Source organism: Anomaloglossus baeobatrachus, chromosome 6 (genome assembly GCF_048569485.1).
Source record: "Anomaloglossus baeobatrachus isolate aAnoBae1 chromosome 6, aAnoBae1.hap1, whole genome shotgun sequence".
In the NCBI taxonomy this organism is placed as follows: Eukaryota; Metazoa; Chordata; class Amphibia; order Anura; family Aromobatidae; genus Anomaloglossus; species Anomaloglossus baeobatrachus.
The window spans coordinates 297972376-297993663 of NC_134358.1; the positions used below are offsets into that span (position 1 = coordinate 297972376).

Here is a 21288-nt window from a genome sequence, read left to right on the forward strand (position 1 = left end):
ACACACGTTCCGTGTGATTTTACGTGTGTGTGCCATCTACCATTGAATAACATGGGTCTCCGTGTCTCCGTGTCTCCGGTACGTGCAAATATGTACCACACACGTACAAAACAAACGGATGTGTGTTGCGGGTCTAAGGGTCAGGCGGCAAATGAAGCGAGGCCGGGATCAGCAGTGACTTCAGCTGTCACCGCACATCACCTGACTGAAGTCACCGCGGATCTCAGCCGAGCATGCCATAGTGTGCCGGGGGCGGGGCTGAGCGGGCGAGGCGTCAGCATATGCCGGCTCCCTGCACATGTGTACCGGGAGCCGGTGTACGCTGGTAACCATGATACACATCGGGTAACTAAGGGAATCGCTTCCTATAGTTACCCGATGTGTATCATGGTTACCAGCGTACACCGGCTCTGTCACGATCCCAACATCGCAAGGTTATGTCCGCCGGAGGCGGGGCCGAGCGTGCCAACGTGTGCCAAGGGCGAGGCCGAGCGGGCGAGGCGTCAGAGTATGCCGGCTCCCTGCACATGTGTACCGGGAGCCGGTGTACGCTGGTAACCATGATACACATCGGGTAACTAAGGGAAGCGCTTCCTATAGTTACCCGATGTGTATCATGGTTACCAGCGTACATCGGCTCCGTCACGAACCCAGCATCGCAAAGTTATGTCCGCCGGGGGCGGGGCCAAGCGTGCCAACGTGTGCCGGGGGCGGGGCCGAGCGGGCGAGGCATCAGCGTATACCGGCTCCCTGCACATGTGTACCGGGAGCCAGTGTACGCTGGAGCGGGCGATGCGTGCGGAGGGCTGGGGCGAGCGACCAATCCATGCAGGGGGCGGGGCCAGGCCGAGGCGAGCTGCCAATCCGTGAGGGGCGGGGCCAGGCCGAGCCCAGCGGCCAATCCGACAGTTCTCACTGTAACGACACTGTCACTGTAACGACACAATTTTGGAGCAAGACAGACAGAATAAGGCAATTATACATATAGATACTGAGTGGCCTGGAACTTATATGCAGTATTCTAGAATGCTGTATATAGCAGCTTACTGGTGGTGGCTGCATCTTATAAAGGACAAATCTGGTGACAGGTTACCTTTAAAGAAGAAGAATTACAGTTGGTACAAGTTATCATCTTTTTGCAGAACATATGATAACTAACAGATCAGTAGATTCCAAATGATGAGTCACCCATCAATCACCTTAGTGTCGCTCATGTGCACTGACTCTCCATTCAGTCTTCATGGACTGCTGGAGATAGCCGAGTACAGCACTGCATTGTATGGAGCGGCAGCAGCCATGTGAATCTTTTTCATGTAACCAGTGCATAGGTAGTGTAGTAGCTGGCCTATTCCTTTAATAAGAATGAAATTATCTGCTTATCCTGTGATTATTGACTTTTGTTTTAGAAAGTATTATTCTGTCTAGTCCTTGTTTGTCAAGGTGGCAGAAAAAAAATAGTTTGTGCTGTGAATGTAAGCTTAAGGGGTTTTACATTTTATAGTAGTTGTATTGCAAAAGATAACTTAGGCGGGCTTTGCCCACTACGATATCGCAAGTGCGATGTCGGTGGGGTCAAATTGAAAATGACGCACTTCCGGCATTGCATGCGACATCGTAGTCTGTAAAGGCTCGATGATACGATTAACGAGCGCAAAAGCGTCGTAATCGTATCATCGGTGCAGCGTCGGCGTAATCCATAATTACGCTGACGCGACAGTCCGATGTTGTTCCTCGCTCCTGTGGCAGCACACATCGCTGGGCAGGTGCGTCCATGTGAAGCTGCCGTAGCGATAATGTTTGCTACGGCAGCTATCACAAGGATATCACTGCTGCGACGGGGGCGGGGACTATCGCGCTCGGCATCGCAGCATCGGCCTGCGGTGTCGCAGCGTGCAAAGTACCCCTTACTGTACATTATTTTTTTTATTTTATTTTTTAATATTGAATCTCTGTTTTCTTCCCTTTGATCAACTTAACTAAACATGCCTATAATCTTTTCACTTAAAGTACCACTCTGGCATATGTTTTTTCACCACCGTTTAGGTATCAGCAATATATATTTTGTCTCTTTAGTAAAATACTTACTGGTCATCAGCATGTGACCACAGTTCTGTTAACCATTACTTCCTATTAAATGTGAATCTATGAGAACCTCAGTTTTATTCTCAAAGTGACTCCTGATCTGCCCAGTTAAAAATGAAGTGAGCAGGTGGTGGTAATAACTGTAGTCTAGAAGAGGACCAAAGTGGTGCTGAAAATGGCTGAAAAATGAGACCAGTGAGTATTTTAGCTAAATTATAAGCTAAGACGTACCTATACGTCTTAGGTCAGATCTGATCAGCAGCATGTGCAACTAACAGGCACGGATGAATCAGAGATTCACCCACTTCTGTTGACTAGTTAGATCATGCTGTCAAACTCTGACAATATGTCAAACTCTGCAATATGACACACTCCGACGGGGATTGTGTTATGGGTTATCATGACAGTGGGGAGTCAGCTTATGACCCCTGTCTCTGTCATGGCTCATCTCCTGTAAATGCCGGTTGAACGCCAGCACTCACAGGAGATCATCGATTCTGTTCTGAGCGGTGCTGATGCATTGCTCTGAACAGCAGAAGCGATTGGACAGTGCAGGCTTCAAGTCCCTTAAGGGGACTAATAAAATAAAAAGATTAAAAAGTTTTTAAAAATATTAAAAAAAAGCATAAAAGTTCAATTCATCCCCCTTTTGGCCCATTGAAAATTAAACAATAATATAAAAAAATACAGATATTTGCTATCGCTGCGTTTAGAAATATAGAAATATACAAGGAAAAAGAGGTTGTCCAGCTCACCTGTCATCCGAATCCTGTTATTCCTCCAAGGTGCACGAAGCCTGCCGGTCAGTCCATACCAGTATACGAGAAGAAGGTTTGGTGAAAAGAGAGTAGGCTCAGCACCAGTCCAATAATAAATATAAAATTATATTATAATTAAAAAAAACTTTATTAATGTCTCTTTAAAATAATCATGCCTGGAAACACACTGTACAAAAAGGTGCGCAGGTGAAACTTTACGCATTTGTTTTTAGAATTTAGGTCCGAAACGAGTAAAGTTTCACCTGCGCACCTTTTTGTACAGTGTGTTTCCAGGCATGATTATTTTAAAGAGACAATAATAAAGGTTTTTTTAATTACAATACAATTTTATATTTATTATTGGACTGGTGCTGAGCCTACTCTCTTTTCACCAAACCTTCTGCGTTTAGAAATGCCTGATCTATCAAAATATAAAATCAGTTAATCTGATCAGTAAAGGGTGTAGCGAGAAAAAAATCTAAACTCCAGAATTAAGGGTTTTTTTGGTCACCTCACCACAGCATTGCATAAAAATGCAATAACAGGTGATCAAAACATCATATTTACACCAAACTGGTATCATTAAAAACAACAGCTCAAGAGTCAAAAAATAAGCCATCACTAAGCGCGAGATCCCGAATAATGAGAACACTATGGGTCTCGAAAAATGGAGACAAAAATGCACTTCTTTTTTTTGACAAATTTCTGAATTTTTTTTCACCAGTTATATAAAAGTAATACTTTCCATGCTTGGGATCTACAAACTCATTCAGAACTAGGGAATCATATTGCCAGGTCAGTTGTACTGCATAGTGAACATGGTAAATAAAAGAAAACAAAAAAAAATTAGTGCAATTGCACTTTTTCCAGTTTCACCGCACTTGGAATTTTATTTCCCCAATTTCCAATACCATATGTAACAGAATGAATGGTATAATTCAAATGTACAACTCGACCTGCCAAAAACAAGCCCTCATACTACTATATTGAAGGCAAATATGTAGTATTAGGTCTCAATCAGGCCTCTATGTTTCACGTATGTGTTTTGTACATATTTTTCACAGATAGCACATGTACACACATCATCTATGCTGCTTTTCACATGTCTGGGGTCTGTTTTTTTTTTCACAGACCGTGTGTCCATGCAAAAATCACTTATATGTGTCCAATGTTTTTCAGGCACTACATATTAAAAGAGCCACTACTAGTCTATGGGTCTGTGAAACACACGGACAGCACACAGAAGGCATCCATGTGCCACACGGGTTGACATATGAGTGATGCAACCTGTGCATACGCATTGGTGCCCAAAAATTAATGGGGCCCATTTCCACCTCCAAAACAGATGGAATTGTGCATTACGATAACATATTGGATTGCAAAGGGTTTCTATATTATTCTTGCACATGTGCCCTCTTCTGTCTGTGTCCACCAGTGATGTGCTGTCTGTATTTAACATTGCAAAGTATAGTAGAAATTTGAAGTTTATTTTTTTATCTGTATGTGAAAAACACTGATGACACCTGATCGACAACACGGATGATGCCAATACCATTGGTTTGCGTAAGTGAAAAACATTTGATTAAAGCTCGACATGGTGGCCATACAGAGGGATGACTTTACATATAATGTATGAACAGTTCTCCATTCTTGGTCCATTTTTGGTCATAGAGCATGTGGACTCCTTCTATGATGTCCACAACACCCTACAATTTGTTGTTATGTTTTGAAATAAGCATTATACTTCCACAGTACAACATTGGAATAATTGAATGGGTCCAGTTCCAATTATGCACAAAATATTTATTTCTCAAAGGTTGTCCAATTCACACGAGTGTATAAAAAATAATCAGTTTCATTCAGAAAATGCGGATGATGTTTTTCTATCACTTGGCATCAATCCATATGCCTTTTTTTTACAGCAGCTATTAATTTTCAACATCATTTACAGTTTCCTATATTACAAAATTACAATGTATCCTTAAAAAACAGATGCTATACTGTGGCTCTGTATGACATCCGACCAAGACTTCAATGGGTGTGTCTCGTCCGATTTATGGATTTGCACTTTTTGCACATGCAGGTTCGGTCAGTGAAAACAAATGACTTATCGGCATTGCCCTTTTGAATAACATCGGTCCGAGGGCTGTCCTTTTTTTATGGACAGAACTCAGACCAAAAATATGGTTGTGTGAACCTCATTTTCTTTGAGAGTTCCAAAGAGAGAAAAAAAACATGATATGCTTCATGAAAATCTGTTTTATATGAGATATTATGAGATTCTCTCCCTTGAGGGAAAATACAGATCCACATGGAGGCACCATACGGCAGCACACTGAGTGCATGCAAGCCCATAATCATAAAGGCTTATTTCGTTTTCCAAGCTTTTTGATATCCAAACACATACAGTTAGGTCCAGAAGTATTTGGACAGTGACACAATTTTCGCAAGTTGGGCTCTGCATGCCACCACATTGAATTTGAAATGAAACCTCTACAACAGAATTTAAGTGCAGATTGTAACATTTAATTTGAAGGTTTGAACAAAAATATCTGATAGAAATTGTAGGAATTGTACACATTTCTTTACAAACACTCCACATTTTAGGAGGTCAAAAGTAATTGGACAAATAAACCAAACCCAAACAAAATATTTTTATTTTCAATATTTTGTTGCGAATCCTTTGGAGGTAATCACTGCCTTAAGTCTGGAACCCATGGACATCACCAAACGCTGGGTTTCCTCCTTCTTAATGCTTTGCCAGGCCTTTACAGCCGCAGCCTTCAGGTCTTGCTTGTTTGTGGGTCTTTCCGTCTTAAGTTTGGATTTGAGCAAGTGAAATGCATGCTCAATTGGGTTAAGATCTGGTGATTGACTTGGCCATTGCAGAATGTTCCACTTTTTAGCACTCATGAACTTCTGGGTAGCTTTGGCTGTATGCTTGGGGTCATTGTCCATCTGTACTATGAAGCGCCGTCCGATCAACTTTGCGGCATTTGGCTGAATCTGGGCTGAAAGTATATCCCGGTACACTTCAGAATTCATCCGGCTACTCTTGTCTGCTGTTATGTCATCAATAAACACAAGTGACCCAGTGCCATTGAAAGCCATGCATGCCCATGCCATCACGTTGCCTCCACCATGTTTTACAGAGGATGTGGTGTGCCTTGGATCATGTGCCGTTCCCTTTCTTCTCCAAACTTTTTTCTTCCCATCATTCTGGTACAGGTTGATCTTTGTCTCATCTGTCCATAGAATACTTTTCCAGAACTGAGCTGGCTTCATGAGGTGTTTTTCAGCAAATTTAACTCTGGCCTGTCTATTTTTGGAATTGATGAATGGTTTGCATCTAGATGTGAACCCTTTTGTATTTACTTTCATGGAGTCTTCTCTTTACTGTTGACTTAGAGACAGATACACCTACTTCACTGAGAGTGTTCTGGACTTCAGTTGATGTTGTGAACGGGTTCTTCTTCACCAAAGAAAGTATGTGGCGATCATCCACCACTGTTGTCATCCGTGGACGCCCAGGCCTTTTTGAGTTCCCAAGCTCACCAGTCAATTCCTTTTTTCTCAGAATGTACCCGACTGTTGATTTTGCTACTCCAAGCATGTCTGCTATCTCTCTGATGGATTTTTTCTTTTTTTTCAGCCTCAGGATGTTCTGCTTCACCTCAATTGAGAGTTCCTTAGACCGCATGTTGTCTGGTCACAGCAACAGCTTCCAAATGCAAAACCACACACCTGTAATCAACCCCAGACCTTTTAACTACTTCATTGATTACAGGTTAACGAGGGAGACGCCTTCAGAGTTAATTGCAGCCCTTAGAGTCCCTTGTCCAATTACTTTTGGTCCCTTGAAAAAGAGGAGGCTATGCATTACAGAGCTATGATTCCTAAACCCTTTCTCCGATTTGGATGTGAAAACTCTCATATTGCAGCTGAGAGTGTGCACTTTCAGCCCATATTATATATATAATTGTATTTCTGAACATGTTTTTGTAAACAGCTAAAATAACAAAACTTGTGTCACTGTCCAAATATTTCTGGCCCTGACTGTATATGTGTATGTCAGGGCTCACAGTGCTTTAAGTCATGACAGAATGCCTTCTACATCTTGCTGCCTTCATGAATATCTTTGGTGCAATGAAGGTTATTTACTATCTACTGTTTTCCACAATCCAGTGCTCAGAAAAGATAGTCCCGCTTTGCCGGATCTTCCAAATTATCTATCTTTACGTGATGCAATATCTCCAGGGACATATCTCCGTTGTCTTTATTATCCCCCACCGAGTGTTTATGCTGTGCATCTGAACAGCCTTCTTATCAAGTGGGCTCATTAACTCCCCTTGTGAATTCATCACAGTCCCCACTACCTCCCGAAGAATTAATTCAGCATCCGTTTCCTGCAGGTGCGCTGAGCATCTGCAGGCACAAATGATATAATAATATTTATAGCAGCCCATAAAGATGACAAATGCAGCAGATTATTAACCTAAAAATGTTCATCTACAATGGAGGTTGTGGTAGATCGCAACTCATTGATGTCATTAATGGCATCATAATGAAAACTATTGTATTCAATTAGAATGGAAACATAACCGAACCATAGGGTTAGAGCTGCATAACCTATTTTAATCAAATGGATTCTTTAGAAACACGTATCGGATAAGAAAAAAGATAACAACAGACTGAGTCATTTAGAAAGCCAGTGGTGCATTACAATCGTAACTATCAATTGCCGGTTCCTCTAGGCTGATTAATTGACGGTGAAGAAGACTGAAATGGAAGTAGAATGACTTAATGTTATCCAAACATAGATTTTATGCATTTTTATTCTCCATACCGAACATTTTCTACTTTAGCTTGCTTAAATGCATCTGAGTCATTTTAGCCATCAACAAATCTTTTTGTCCATGAATGAACAATTACTGTATTTTCCCGGAGGAGAAGAAAATTTCCCCTGAAAGCCCTTACATGCAATTTTTTTTTAATATAATAGGAAATATGTTTCCCTAGATATCCACAGTATGCAATGGCCCACATTACAAATCTTCACTACTTGTCATATAACTAGTATGATAATGGCATTGCCAACTACAAACCACAGCGTGTCTGAGAACTGCTCTGCTTGATTTGCCTTTGAAGAAAACATTCATCTATGGGCAGCTGTTGATGAGCTAATTGGAGACCACTTATATAGCCAAAAACTCAATTTACTCAAGATGTGTCTTGAAAAATTATGCTCAAAGGGGTGCACCATATTGGAATCAGTATAAGAAACAGCTGCTGTAAAAAGGAAATTAGAGACGTTGCATTCATAGACTAAGGAAAATGGTGTATGTGTTAAGATCCCTTCCGTCTTTAAAAAAAAAAAAAAGATATACCGTATTTTTCGCTTTATAAGACGCACTTTTGTTCCCCCAAATTTTAGGGGAAAGTAGGGGCTGTGTCTTATAAACCGAATATACGGAGGGGGGTGTATATATATTATATATATATATATATATATATATATATATACTGCAGGGTCCGCTCTGGAGCACTGCTGGGGGCAGGGAAAGCTGGGAGCTGCAGCGTTAGATCTCCTGCTCCCGCTCATATAATGTGCACAGCCGCTGTCCATCAGTGTGGTGCTGAAATTGCATCACGCTGAGGGGCTGGGGCACAGGCACATATTATATCTGCCTGCGCCCTCCTTTGATCGCACATGATTCCCCCTGTGTTAGATATGGCCCCCCGTGCTGCTGCCCATAGTAAAATAAAAAAGCTTTACTTACCTCCAGCGCTGATCTCCGGTCTCCTGCTGCTGTTGTCTGTGATAAGGCACGCAGAGATGATATCACTCTGCCATGTCGATCACATGACCGGCAGCAAGAACCAGGAAGTAAGGAAGCCGGAGCTCAACTGCGAGGTGGGAGACACGAGGAGGACAGCGCTGAGAAGGTAAGGAAAGAGTGTTTTATTTTATTATGGGCAGCAGCCTGGGGGCATATCTAACACAGGGGAGATGTGCCATCTATAGGGGCCATGGGCAGCACACATGGGGGCATATCTAACACAGGGGAGATGTCCCATCTATAGGGGCCATGGGCAGCTGTATGGGGGCCATATCAAACACAGGGGAGATGTGCCATCTATAGTGGCCATGGGCAGCTGTATGGGGGCCATATCAAACACAGGGGAGATGTGCCATCTATAGGGGCCATGGGCAGCACAGGGGGATGTGTCCCAGCACAAGGGGGCTATATTCAATATAAGGGGGCCATATCCAGATTAAGGGGGGCTAATTTTAGGATGGGGGCTATGAGGGACATATACCCTATATGATTTGTTAGATGGACACTGGCATTATAAGATGGACCCCATTTAACATTAAAGAAAAAAAAATTATTTTCCTTCACCAAATTTGGGGGTGCTTCTTTTAATCAGGTGTGTCTTATAAAGCGAAAAATATGGTATGTGTTAATTACTATATAATTAAACATCCCAGAACAACTACCTTCAAAAATGCTATCCAAGACTACATCATATTTTTTGGAGCATTTTCAATTTTATTGCATCTTATGGTCATTGTCCCTCATCCTTGCGCAATGTAAGTAAGGATATAAATCAAGATTACAAAGTAATTTAAAAAATTGGATATGCACAATGTATAGATCTGAGCAGAAACCCAGTTTGTCACTGGACCATAGGGGACCAGTTGAATCACCCGGTTTGGCCCTGTGCCTGAGTTGGACCCCTAAATCCCTACATTAGCAATTTGTGGTTCAGTACACTTAAAGCAACATGTGCAAGGCAGCATATGATTATTCATTTATCAACTACCCAGTTTACTGTTATATGGAAGCTTTTAGACAAATTTGTGAACAAGGGTAAAATAAAATTATATATTGACGAACAATGGGCCCCCAGAATAAGTGTTACTTGGGGGCCTTTGGCACCCATGCTCAACACTGCACTGGACCGTACACTTACGTAATCGACACATATACAGTTGAAATCAGAAGTTTTTATACACGCGCTAAAAAAACACATATGCATGTTTTCTTACTATCTGACATGAATTCAGAATAAACTTTTACCATTCTAGGTCAATTAGTAACCAAAATATTTATATTTGCCAAATACCAGAATAATGAGAGCGAGAATGTTTTAAGGCATTTTTATTACTTTCTGCAAAGTTAAAAGTTTACATACACTGAGAGCACTATGGCTTTAAACAATATGGGATAGCCCATATGAGGATGTCATGTCTTTGGAAGCTTCTGATAGATTTATTGCCAACATCTGAGTAAATTAGAGACACAGCTGTGTCATGGGAAAGTCATAAGAAATCAGCCAAAATCTCAGAGAATTGTGGACTTGCACAAGTCTGGTTCATCCTTGGGTGCAGTCTCCAGATACCTGAAGGTGCCTCGTTCATCTGTACAAACAATTATATGCAAGTACAATCAAGATGGGAATTTCCAGCCATCAAATCGCTCAGGAAGGAGATGGGTTCTGTGTACCACAGATGAATGTGCTTTGGTCAGACATGTGCATATCAACCCAAGATCAAAAGCAAAAGACCTTGTGAAGATGCTGGCGGAAGCTGGTAACATTGTGTCATTATCCACAGTGAAACGAGTACTGTATCAACATGGGCTGAAAAGCCACTCTGCCAGGAAGAAGACATTACGCCAAAAGAAACATAAAAAAGCCAGATTAATGTTTGCTAATGCCCATAGGAACAAAGACCTTAATTTTTTTATACCTGATCTGTGGTCTTAAAATACTAAAATTGAACTATCTGGCCATAATGACCAAGGTTACATTTGGAGGAAAAAGGGAGACGCTTTTAAGCCTAAGAACACAATACCACTTGTGTAACATCCTGTTGTGGGCTTGCTTTGCTGCAGGAGGGTGAACTTCACAAAATAGATGGCATCACCAGGAAAGAAGATTATGTGGCAATACTGAAGCAACATCTCAAGACATCAGACAGGAACTTAAAGCTAGAGCGGAAATGGGTTTTCCAAATGGACAGTGACCCAAAGCATACTGCCAAACTGGTTACAAAGCGGATTAAGGATAACAAAGTCAATGTTGTGGAGTGGCCATCACTCACAGAGCCCTGATCTCAACCTTATTGCTAATTTATGGGCAAAGCTGAAAAGGCAGGTGCGAGCAACGAGACCTACAAACATGGGTCAGTTACATCAGTTCTGCATAAGGAATGGGCCCAAATTCCTACCAACTATTAAGAGAAGCTTTTGGAAGGATATCCAAAATGTTTCAGTCAAGTCCTACAGTTTAAGGGCAATGGTACCAAATACTAATGAAATGTATATAAACTTTTGACTTTCCAGAAAGTAATAAAAATGCCTCATAACATTCTTTCTCTGTCTCTCTCATTATTCTGGCACTTGGCAAATATAAATAATTTTGGTTCCTAATTGACCTAAAACAGGAAAGATTTATTCTGATTTCATATGAGATAGTGAGAAAAACATGCAGATACTATTTTTTAGATGGTGTATGTAAACGTCTGATTTCAACTGTAGGTGTTCTCTCCAGCCTGCCGCTAAGACACATTGAAGAAGACTGCAACTATCCTAGGCCAGATTGTCATATAAAGTATAGTATCTTGAAGGCTGCTTTACACGCAGCGACATCGCTAGCGATGTCGCTAACGATAGCACCCGCCCGCGTTGTTTGTGCGTCATGGGCAAATCACTGCCCGTGGCGAACAATATCGCCAGTACGCATCACACGTATTTACCTTCCTAACGGCGTCACTTCCTCTTTTTTAAAGGCGTCACAACCAGCGTCACAACCTCTTTTTTAAAGGGGCGGTTTGTGCGGCGTCACAGCGACGTCACACAGTGGTCCACCAATAGAAGCAGAGGGGCGGAGAGCAGCCGCATTAGCGTCACTCCCAGCTCATTGCCGGAGGACGCAGGAACGCTGTTGTTCGTTGTTCCCGGGGTGTCACACGTAGCAATGTGTGTTGCCTCAGGAACGACGAATAATCTGCGTCCAGAACGAGCAACGTTATTTTGTAAATGATCGACGTGTCAACAATCAACAATTTGGTGAGTATTTGGGATCGTTAGCGGTCGCCCGTACGTGTCACACGCAACAACGTCGCTAACGATGCCGGATGTGCATCACGAATTCCGTGACCCCAACGACATCTCGTTAGCAACATCATTGCGTGTAACGAGGCCTTGACTCCTACATTGCAACCAAATATCCTTTATCATTAGGTCGATGTTACTGAACTATGTCAAGTTGGCTTACTAGACCTGAATCTGCTGAAAAAAGATGGCCCAGCATTGTTATCTTATCTTCATCGTCCTTGTGTAAGGCTGTGTGCACACGTTGCGTTTTTTACCGCGGAAACGCTGCGTTTTGAACCGCAGCGTTTCAGTGGCAAATTGCATGCGTTCAGCTTTCCCAGCAAAGTGTATGGGAAAGCTGAAAAATCAGTGCACATGCTGCGTTTCTTTCCGCAGCGTTTTGGATGCCAAAAATCGGTGCGGAAAGAAAAGCAGCATGTCACTTCTTTTGTGCGTTGTGGCTGCGTTCTCTCCCCCATTGAAATCAATGATGTGGGGTCAGAACGCAGCTACACCGCATGGACCTGCTTTTTGTTGCGGTCCGCGGCCTTTGTCGGCACGCCAGAACGCAGGCATTTACCTGGAAGTGAGGTCAAGAGGTTTCCTGTTGACCTCACTTCCTGGCAAAGCCCCCGGTGTCGCCAAAGTGCCCGCCCCGACCCCCGACCACCCTCCCGAAAATCCAACATGGCCGCGCGCACAGTAGCGCACCGGCCGCCCTGCTCCTATGTTATCTGTCGCATGTGCCTTGAGACATGCGACAGAAAAATGCACCCAGGCCCTGCCCGTTCACCCCAATTCCCCCCGGTGTCATACATACCTGTCCGGTCGCAGCGCTGATCCCCCGCGGCCCCCTCCTCCTTCACAGCAGACGCCGGCCGGTCACATGAGCAGAGCAGCTGACAGCCAGCACAGTGTTCAGTGTGAGCTGTGCTGGCTGCTCGCACTCTGCAGCTGTGACCCGGGGAGAGTGGGTGCAGATTTTTGCACCCACTCTCCTCAAATGGAGGGTCTGCCCTCCTAGAAAATGGGGGATACGTTCCCTGAACGTGCCCCCATATTCTAGAAGGTCCAGAGCCGACGTGGGACATCCAAATGGATTTCTGCAGACCCATTTTTTTTTATTAAATTGGAGAACAAGGGAATGATTTGGGGAGTGTTTTTTCTAATAAAAAAATTTTTGTTGTCTTTTTTTGCTTTTGTTTACTGTCAATTAGTTATGTCGGGTGTCTGATAGACGCCGTGACATCACTAATTGCTGGGCTTGATGCCAGGTGACATTACACATCTGGTATCAACCCCATTTATTACCCCGTTAGCCAACGCACCAGGGCGCGGGATGAGTTGGGGCGAAGCGCCAGGATTGGCGCATCTAATGGATGCGCCACTTCTGGGGCGGCTGTGGCCTGCTATTTTTAGGCTGGGAAGAGTCCAATAACCATGGCTCTTCCCACCCTGAGAATACCAGACCTCAGCTGTCAGCTTCACCTTGGCTGGTGATCTAATTTGGGGGGACCCCATGTTATTTTTTTTTTATTATTTTTATTTATAAATAAAAAAAAAAAACCTGGGGAGCCCTCCAAATTGATCACCAGACAAGATGAAGCTGCCAGCTGTGGTTTGCAGGCTACAGCTGTCTGCTTTACCCTGACTGGCTATCAAAAATAGGGGGGACCCCCTGCCATTTTTTTTTTTGTTTTTGTGATAAAAACTAGGCTAGGCACCCTTTAGTGCCACATGAAAGGTACTAAAGGTGCCAGCTTAGAATATGCAGGGGGGTGGGACGTTGTATATATCTTTGACCTCCATTGACGCTTTTTAGGCTGGATGCCCACAATCGGGGTTTGCAGCGTTTTGGGCGCAGATTGTTTTCCCTGCGTCCATGACGCTGCGTTGTGCAGTAGAAGCAGAGTGGAAGGATTTTTAGAAATCTCATGCCCACTGTGCTTCTTTTCTCCGCAGCATAAACTGACCGGTGGCGCAGCTTCCCGAGCCTCAGCATGTCAATTTATGCTGCGTAGATGAGTGTTCTCTGCAGGTAGCATAGAGCTCCACAGCAGCCTGAACCCAAATCGTGGGCATGGGCAGCTGCGTTCTCCCGTGGGAAACACTCACATCTCTGCAGGAGGCTGACACTGGGTACTAGACGCCGTGTCGCTGGATCATGGCCACATAGCCCAACAGTGAGAATATTGTTGCTACAGCTACATTTTGGGGGAAGTAGCTGTGGATTCAAAATGTTTAATATACTCCTGATTAAAATCCTTGAGGGGTGCAGATTCCAAAATGGGGTCACTTGTGGGGGTTTTCTGACGTATAGGTACCCAAGTCTTAAAAAACGCACCTAAAAAAACGCATGAAAAACGCATGAAAAACGCATGCGTTTTCGATGCGTTGTTTCTCAAAAAGCATTGTTTACTATTCTCCCCTCTGCCAGAGGGTGCGTTTTTTTCCGCGCGGAAAAAAAAGCAACGTGTGCACATACCCTAAAGCTCCAAGAATACTTTTAGATTTGACTATTTGTTCTTTTCAGTAAGGATTTGATTGCATAGACCAGGATTCAGTGGATGGCTACCATGATTACTACTGATTTCTATGCTCAAATAAAATAAGTGCCTCCAGTATTTTACTATGAGAATATTTAAGGCAAAAGACAGAATTTCAGTAAACTATGTATAAATGGAGATTAAGGCCGTCCAGGCTTGAGGATCACAAGAACATTGGCGAATGTTTCCAGACCCTTAAGCACTAAAGAGATTAGTGACAAGTATAGTAACTGGCAATAAATGCTTGCTGTCATCATCTTTTATAGGAATGTATAATATGCTTAGACAGAGCTACTGCCGCAAGGGAACACTAACTGAGTTCTTTATGATTAAGGGCATCCAGGTAATGGTATTGTCCCTAAGAGTTATGGCTTTAGACATATTTTTACTAATTATTTTTTTTAAATTTTCTTTTTTATACCTACACTATATAAAACTAGTGCTTTAAAACTACGTGTATGTGACTCACGTGATTAAATTCTCCTAGCACCTTACATTTTGAATTCTCATGGCATTCTGATTATCTTTTTTTTATAGATGTCTGATTGTGAATACATTAATATATATCACTAATATATATATATATATATATACTCTTTGTTTTCAGCCCGACCCTGCAGGGAGAGACATTGCAATTCTTCCATTTCTGGAGCATTGTGAAAACACTCACATGACCATCTGGCTTGGAATTGTCTATGCCTATAAAGGGCTTCTCATGGTAAGTGCCTGTTAACCTGGAAGCAGAATTAATGTAATTAATAGTGATGGACGGACCTGGACTGTAAAAGTTCAGATTCATGTGGGTTGAAATGTACCCGAGTGGTGGGCCCAGAATTCTCAGGGAATTCTGGGTACTTATTCAGATTCGGCACTCAGAAAATACAATAAAATAAAGGAAAAATAAAGAAATAAATAATAAAGTAAGCGAGCTATACTTATTCAGGCTCCAGTGTGGCTATAACTGCTCCTGTGGCCGCTCATTCACTTCCGGGGTTTCTCAGTACCTTCAGATCATATGCACAGCTTTCCCCACCCACCAGTGTCTGTGATTGGTTACATTCAGATGTGCCCCCAGCCTGTGTGACAGTGTCTGACTGCTTGCAATCACAGACCCTGTCTGTGGGTCACTTTCATACAGTTAGGTCCAGAAATATTTGGACAGTGACACAATTTTCGCGAGTTGGGCTCTGCATGCCACCACATTGGATTGGAAATGAAACCTCTACAACAGAATTCAAGTGCAGATTGTAACGTTTAATTTGAAGGTTTGAACAAAAATATCTGATAGAAATTGTAGGAATTGTACACATTTCTTTACAAACACTCCACATTTTAGGAGGTCAAAAGTAATTGGACAAATAAACCAAACCCAAACAAAATATTTTTATTTTCAATATTTTGTTGCAAATCCTTTGGAGGCAATCACTGCCTTAAGTCTGGAACCCATGGACATCACCAAACGCTGGGTTTCCTCCTTCTTAATGCCTTGCCAGGACTTTACAGCCGCAGCCTTCAGGTCTTGCTTGTTTGTGGGTCCTTCCGTCTTAAGTTTGGATTTGAGCAAGTGAAATGCATGCTCAATTGGGTTAAGATCTGGTGATTGACTTGGCCATTGCAGAATGTTCCACTTTTTTTGCACTCATGAACTCCTGGGTAGCTTTGGCTGTATGCTTGGGGTCATTGTCCATCTGTACTATGAAGCGCCGTCCGATCAACTTTGCGGCATTTGGCTGAATCTGGGCTGAAAGTATATCCCGGTACACTTCAGAATTCATCCGGCTACTCTTGTCTGCTGTTATGTCATCAATAAACACAAGTGACCCAGTGCCATTGAAAGCCATGCATGTCCATGCCATCACGTTGCCTCCACCATGTTTTTCAGAGGATGTGGTGTGCCTTGGATCATGTGCCGTTCCCTTTCGTCTCCAAACTTTTTTCTTCCCATCATTCTGGTACAGGTTGATCTTGGTCTCATCTGCCCATAGAATACTTTTACAGAACTGAGCTGGCTTCATGAGGTGTTTTTCAGCAAATTTAACTCTGGCCTGTCTATTTTTGGAATTGATGAATGGTTTGCATCTAGATGTGAACCCTTTGTATTTACTTTCATGGAGTCTTCTCTTTACTGTTGACTTAGAGACAGATACACCTACTTCACTGAGAGTGTTCTGGACTTCAGTTGATGTTGTGAAAGGGTTCTTCTTCACCAAAGAAAGTATGCAGCGATCATCCACCACTGTTGTCATCCGTGGACGCCCAGGCCTTTTTGAGTTCCCAAGCTCACCAGTCAATTCCTTTTTTCTCAGAATGTACCCGACTGTTGATTTTGCTACTCCAAGAATGTCTGCTTTCTCTCTGATGGATTTTTTCTTTTTTTTCAGCCTCAGGATGTTCTGCTTCACCTCAATTGAGAGTTCCTTAGACCGCATGTTGTCTGGTCACAGCAACAGCTTCCAAATGCAAAACCACACACCTGTAATCAACCCCAGACCTTTTAACTATTTCATTGATTACAGGTTAACGAGGGAGACGCCTTCAGAGTTAATTGCAGCCTTTATAGTCCCTTGTCCAATTACTTTTGGTCCCTTGAAAAAGAGGAGGTTATGCATTACAGAGCTATGATTCCTAAACCCTTTCTCCGATTTGGATGTGAAAACTCTCATATTGCAGCTGGGAGTGTGCACTTTTAGCCCATATTATATATATAATTGTATTTCTGAACATGTTTTTGTAAACAGCTAAAATAACAAAACTTGTGTCACTGTCCAAATATTTCTGGACCTAACTGTATGTAAAAATAAATAACAAAATTGGCGTAGGGTCCCCCATATTATGATACCCAGCACAGATAAAGCATACTGCTACAGGCTGCAGCCCCCAGCCGTGCTATTCTCTTGGTTGTGTATAAAATTAAGAGGAATCACATGCAGCTTTTTAAAAATTATTATTATTATTATTATTATTATTATTATTATTTAAATAAATCATTTTAAAAAACGGTATGCGTTCCCTTACCCCCCCCCCCCCCATACACACACATTTTCAAACTCAGCCAAGATAAAGCCTGACAGCTGGGGTTTGGTATTCTCAAGCCGGGGAGACCCATGGTTATTGGACCCCTTCAGCCTGAAAATGGCATCCTGCAGCCACCCAAGATTGCCGCATCGATTAGAGGCGACAGTCTCGGCACTTTACCTGGCTCTTCACGATTGCCCTGGTGCATTGACAATCGGGGGTAATAAGGGGTTAATCGCAGCTCACAGCGTCCACTAAGCCCTAGATTAGTAATGGGGAAGGTCTATAAGACCCCCATTACTAATATATATTTGAAAAGAAGTAAACATAAACACTGAAAAACTCTTTATTAACTCCAAAACACCCCTGCAGATCCGACATAATCCACACGAGGTCCCATGATGATTCCAGCTCTATTACATTACCGAAGGCACAGTGTGTGATCATGGTGCATGACCACTTCTGTGAACTTCAGGCAGAGTCTAAGCAGCGGTCAGCTGTGACATCACTTGCGTTAGCTACAGGCACAGCTGGAGGTTCCCACGGTCCTCTACCTGTAACTGCAGGTAAGCTGACCTCAGAGGACCTCAGTGAACTCAGTGACCTCACCTCAGAAGGTCCCCTGATGTCAGGTTACCTGCGTTCACAGGTGGAGGGGCATGGGAACCTCCATCTGTGCTTGCAACTTGGCTGAGTAACGTCACAGCCAATCACTGCTGCTCAGTCTCTGCGTGAAGTACGCGCTGGGTCGTCATGTACCTTGACCATGTGCTGTGCCTTCAGTAATGTAGCAGAGCTGGAATCATTGTGGGACCTCATGTTGATTACGTCTGACTTGCACGGGTGTTTGGGGGTTAATAAAGTAGTGAAAGATGGTGTTTTTTTCGTCTTTTATGACAAATAAAGGATTTTTTCAGTGTTTTTGTTTATTTACTTTCATGTACAGATTAGTATTAGGAGAGGGACTCATAGATGGCTCCCCATTACAAGTCTAGGGCTTAGTGGCAGCTGTGAGCTGCGATTAACTCTTTTTTACCCTAATTGCCATCACACAAGGGCAATTGGGAAGAGCCAGTTAAACGGCTGGGATTGTTGCATCTAATGGATGCGGCAATTCTGGATGGCTGCAGGCTACTGTTTTTAGGCTGGGGGGCAATAAACATGGGTCTCCCTCGCCTAAGAATACTAGCCCCCAGTTCAGTTGTTGGGCTTTATCATGGCAAGGTATCAATATATGGGGGGACCGCATGACATTTTTTCAAATTATTTATTTAATTAATTTTTTTACAAAAGCTGCATGCGGTTCCTCTTATTTTGATAAGCAGCCAAGATAATCGCAAGACTGGGGGCTGCAGTCTGTAGTTGTATGCATTATATGTGCTGGGTATCATAATATGGGAGGACCCTAGGCCAAATATTTTATTTATTTATTTATTTTTATACCACGATAAACGCACACAGCGTCTGTGATTGGAAACAGTCAGCTGACACGCTGACACTCAGGGTGGCAGTGCATCTGACTACATCCACTGGTAGGTGGGGAAAGAAATGCATATGCAATGAAGGTAATGAGCGGCCCTGGAAGTGAATGAGTGGCCTGTAAGCAGTTACAGCCATGACAGAGCCTCAGTAAGTACAGCCCGCTAGCTCCTAACCCCCTATCCCTTCTACCACCTTTTTAATCACTGGACTCAGGTCCCCATAGACTTATATGGGGACCGGCCAGATATTCAGGATCAATCCTGGGCCAGAACCAGGTTTTTTTCTTAACCCAGTTAGACCTACCAGTCCCGGTGATTTGCAAGTCTGCCCATGACTAGTAATTAATTATCTAATCATGTTAATCCCTCATACATTATGTTTGTAGAAAAATGTTATATCACATGACAATACCACCCCAACTTCAAGTTAGCAGAGTTCTTTGTTTTCTATAGGTCCTTAACAATACAATAAATACCAAAATGGCCTCTGGTTACTGTGATAAGCAGAAGTTTTCAAGACAATATCATATCCCTTATATAACATCACTTCTGACTTTGCAGTGATTGGCTGAGGCTGCATATATTAAACTTCCTGCTCTATCACCTCTTGTGTGCTTATGCTACTGGTAATACTAGGAGCAATCTGCTGCATTTTAACTGCTTCTTGCTGCATTCAGGTCGAAATGATGGAGTTTCTTATTAAAGGGAACCATGTGTAGCGTGAATTAGAGTCTGGCTGCTTGAATACAGTCAGGTATATTTTTCTCTGAAACACCACAGCATTTCAGAGAATAAAGCTGGTTGGGTACTTTAGGGGCAGACTGTATTCGTTCAGTGTGGCCCCACAGCTGTCATCTCACCACCCCTCTCTAGTTGATTGACCCCTCTCCTCCACGTACTGTATGTACTTAAGGATAGAACTGTCAATCAAGTGGAGAAGGGCGAGAAGAAGCCGGACAGGGGCTACAATGGACTGGTCAGATCTCTGCCTATGGTTCCCGGTTGTCTTTACAGACTATTGATTTCTCTGAAACGCAACAAAGTTTTCACAGTTAAACATACCTAACTGCAGTCGCACAGCCAGGGTCTAATTCATGCTGCCCGCAGTTTGGGAAACATAAATCTTATTATAGATTCCTTTTAATGTAATCCACTCTTTAAATATTGTGAAACAGCATATCACAAAAGTGAGTACGCCCCCTTACATCTTTTAAAATTTGTATTATAACTTATAATAGGACAACAGTGAAGATATGACACTTTGCTACAATGTAATATTTACAAAAATATGAGGGATGTACTGACTTTTGTAATATAATGTACATAAGTAGCAATGACCTCATCACTACATTTGTAGACAATACAATTTAAAAAAAAAAAACAACCATATACATATTTACCATATTATTACTTCACAACAATATGCTATGATGACTAATGCCAAAACAGAAATCATAGTGTATTCTGCTCAGTAGTGTGCCATACTGAAAAGGTTGGCCCCATATAGCCATATAACTATCTACAGGTCATTAGGATTTTGTGCTGTGGTGTGCAACACACTACTCTCCAGTTTCGCTTAGCTTACAAAACCTGCAAACCATAAGCATGTGGTGGTTGTGTAGGTTGTGGTCCTGTATTCGGTTCCAGAGAGAATTTAAAGTATAGAAGTGTAGCATTCGCTCCTTTTAGGACCAATAGACATTTTAGGACCAATGGACTCTTTTATGGTCTGAGGGTACATTATCATATTCACCAACTTCTAAAGCTTTAAGTAGTATTACATTTTAAGAGGTTAAGAGTATACTGATTAAGGGGCACTTTGCACACTGCGACATCGCAGGTGCGATGTCGGTGGGGTCAAATTGAAAATGACGCACTTCCGGCATCGCATGCGACATCGCAGTGTGTAAAGGCTGGATGATACGATTAACGAGCGCAAAAGCGTCGTAATCGTATCATCAGTATAGCGTCGGCGTAATTCATAATTACGCTGACGCAATGGTCCGATGTTGTTCCTCGCTCCTGCGGCAGCACACATCGCTGTGTGTGAAGTCGCAGGAGCGAGGAACGTCTCCTACCGGCCTCACTGCGGCTTCCGTAGGATATGCGGAAGGAAGGAGGTGGGCAGGATGTTTACATCCTGCTCATCTCCGCCCCTCCGCTCTGATTGGCCGCCTGCCGTGTGACGTCGCAGTGACGCCGCACGACCCGCCCCCTTAACAAGGAGGCGGGTCGCCGGCCACAGGGACGTCGCACGGCAGGTGAGTGTGTGTGTGAAGCTGGCGTAGCGATAACTTTCGCT

The 21288-nt window shown here is 42.9% G+C and overlaps 1 protein-coding gene across 1 annotated transcript in view; it reads left to right on the top strand.

Moving 5' to 3' along the window:
* The window catches only part of GABBR2 (gamma-aminobutyric acid type B receptor subunit 2), a 1152522-nt gene that overhangs the window by 1004927 nt on the left and 126307 nt on the right, over nt 1-21288 (top strand). Inside the window, exon 14 of the mRNA XM_075314883.1 lies at nt 15098-15208. Within this exon, the coding sequence (XP_075170998.1) occupies nt 15098-15208 (111 nt within the window). The remainder of the gene's footprint in view (nt 1-15097; nt 15209-21288) is intronic.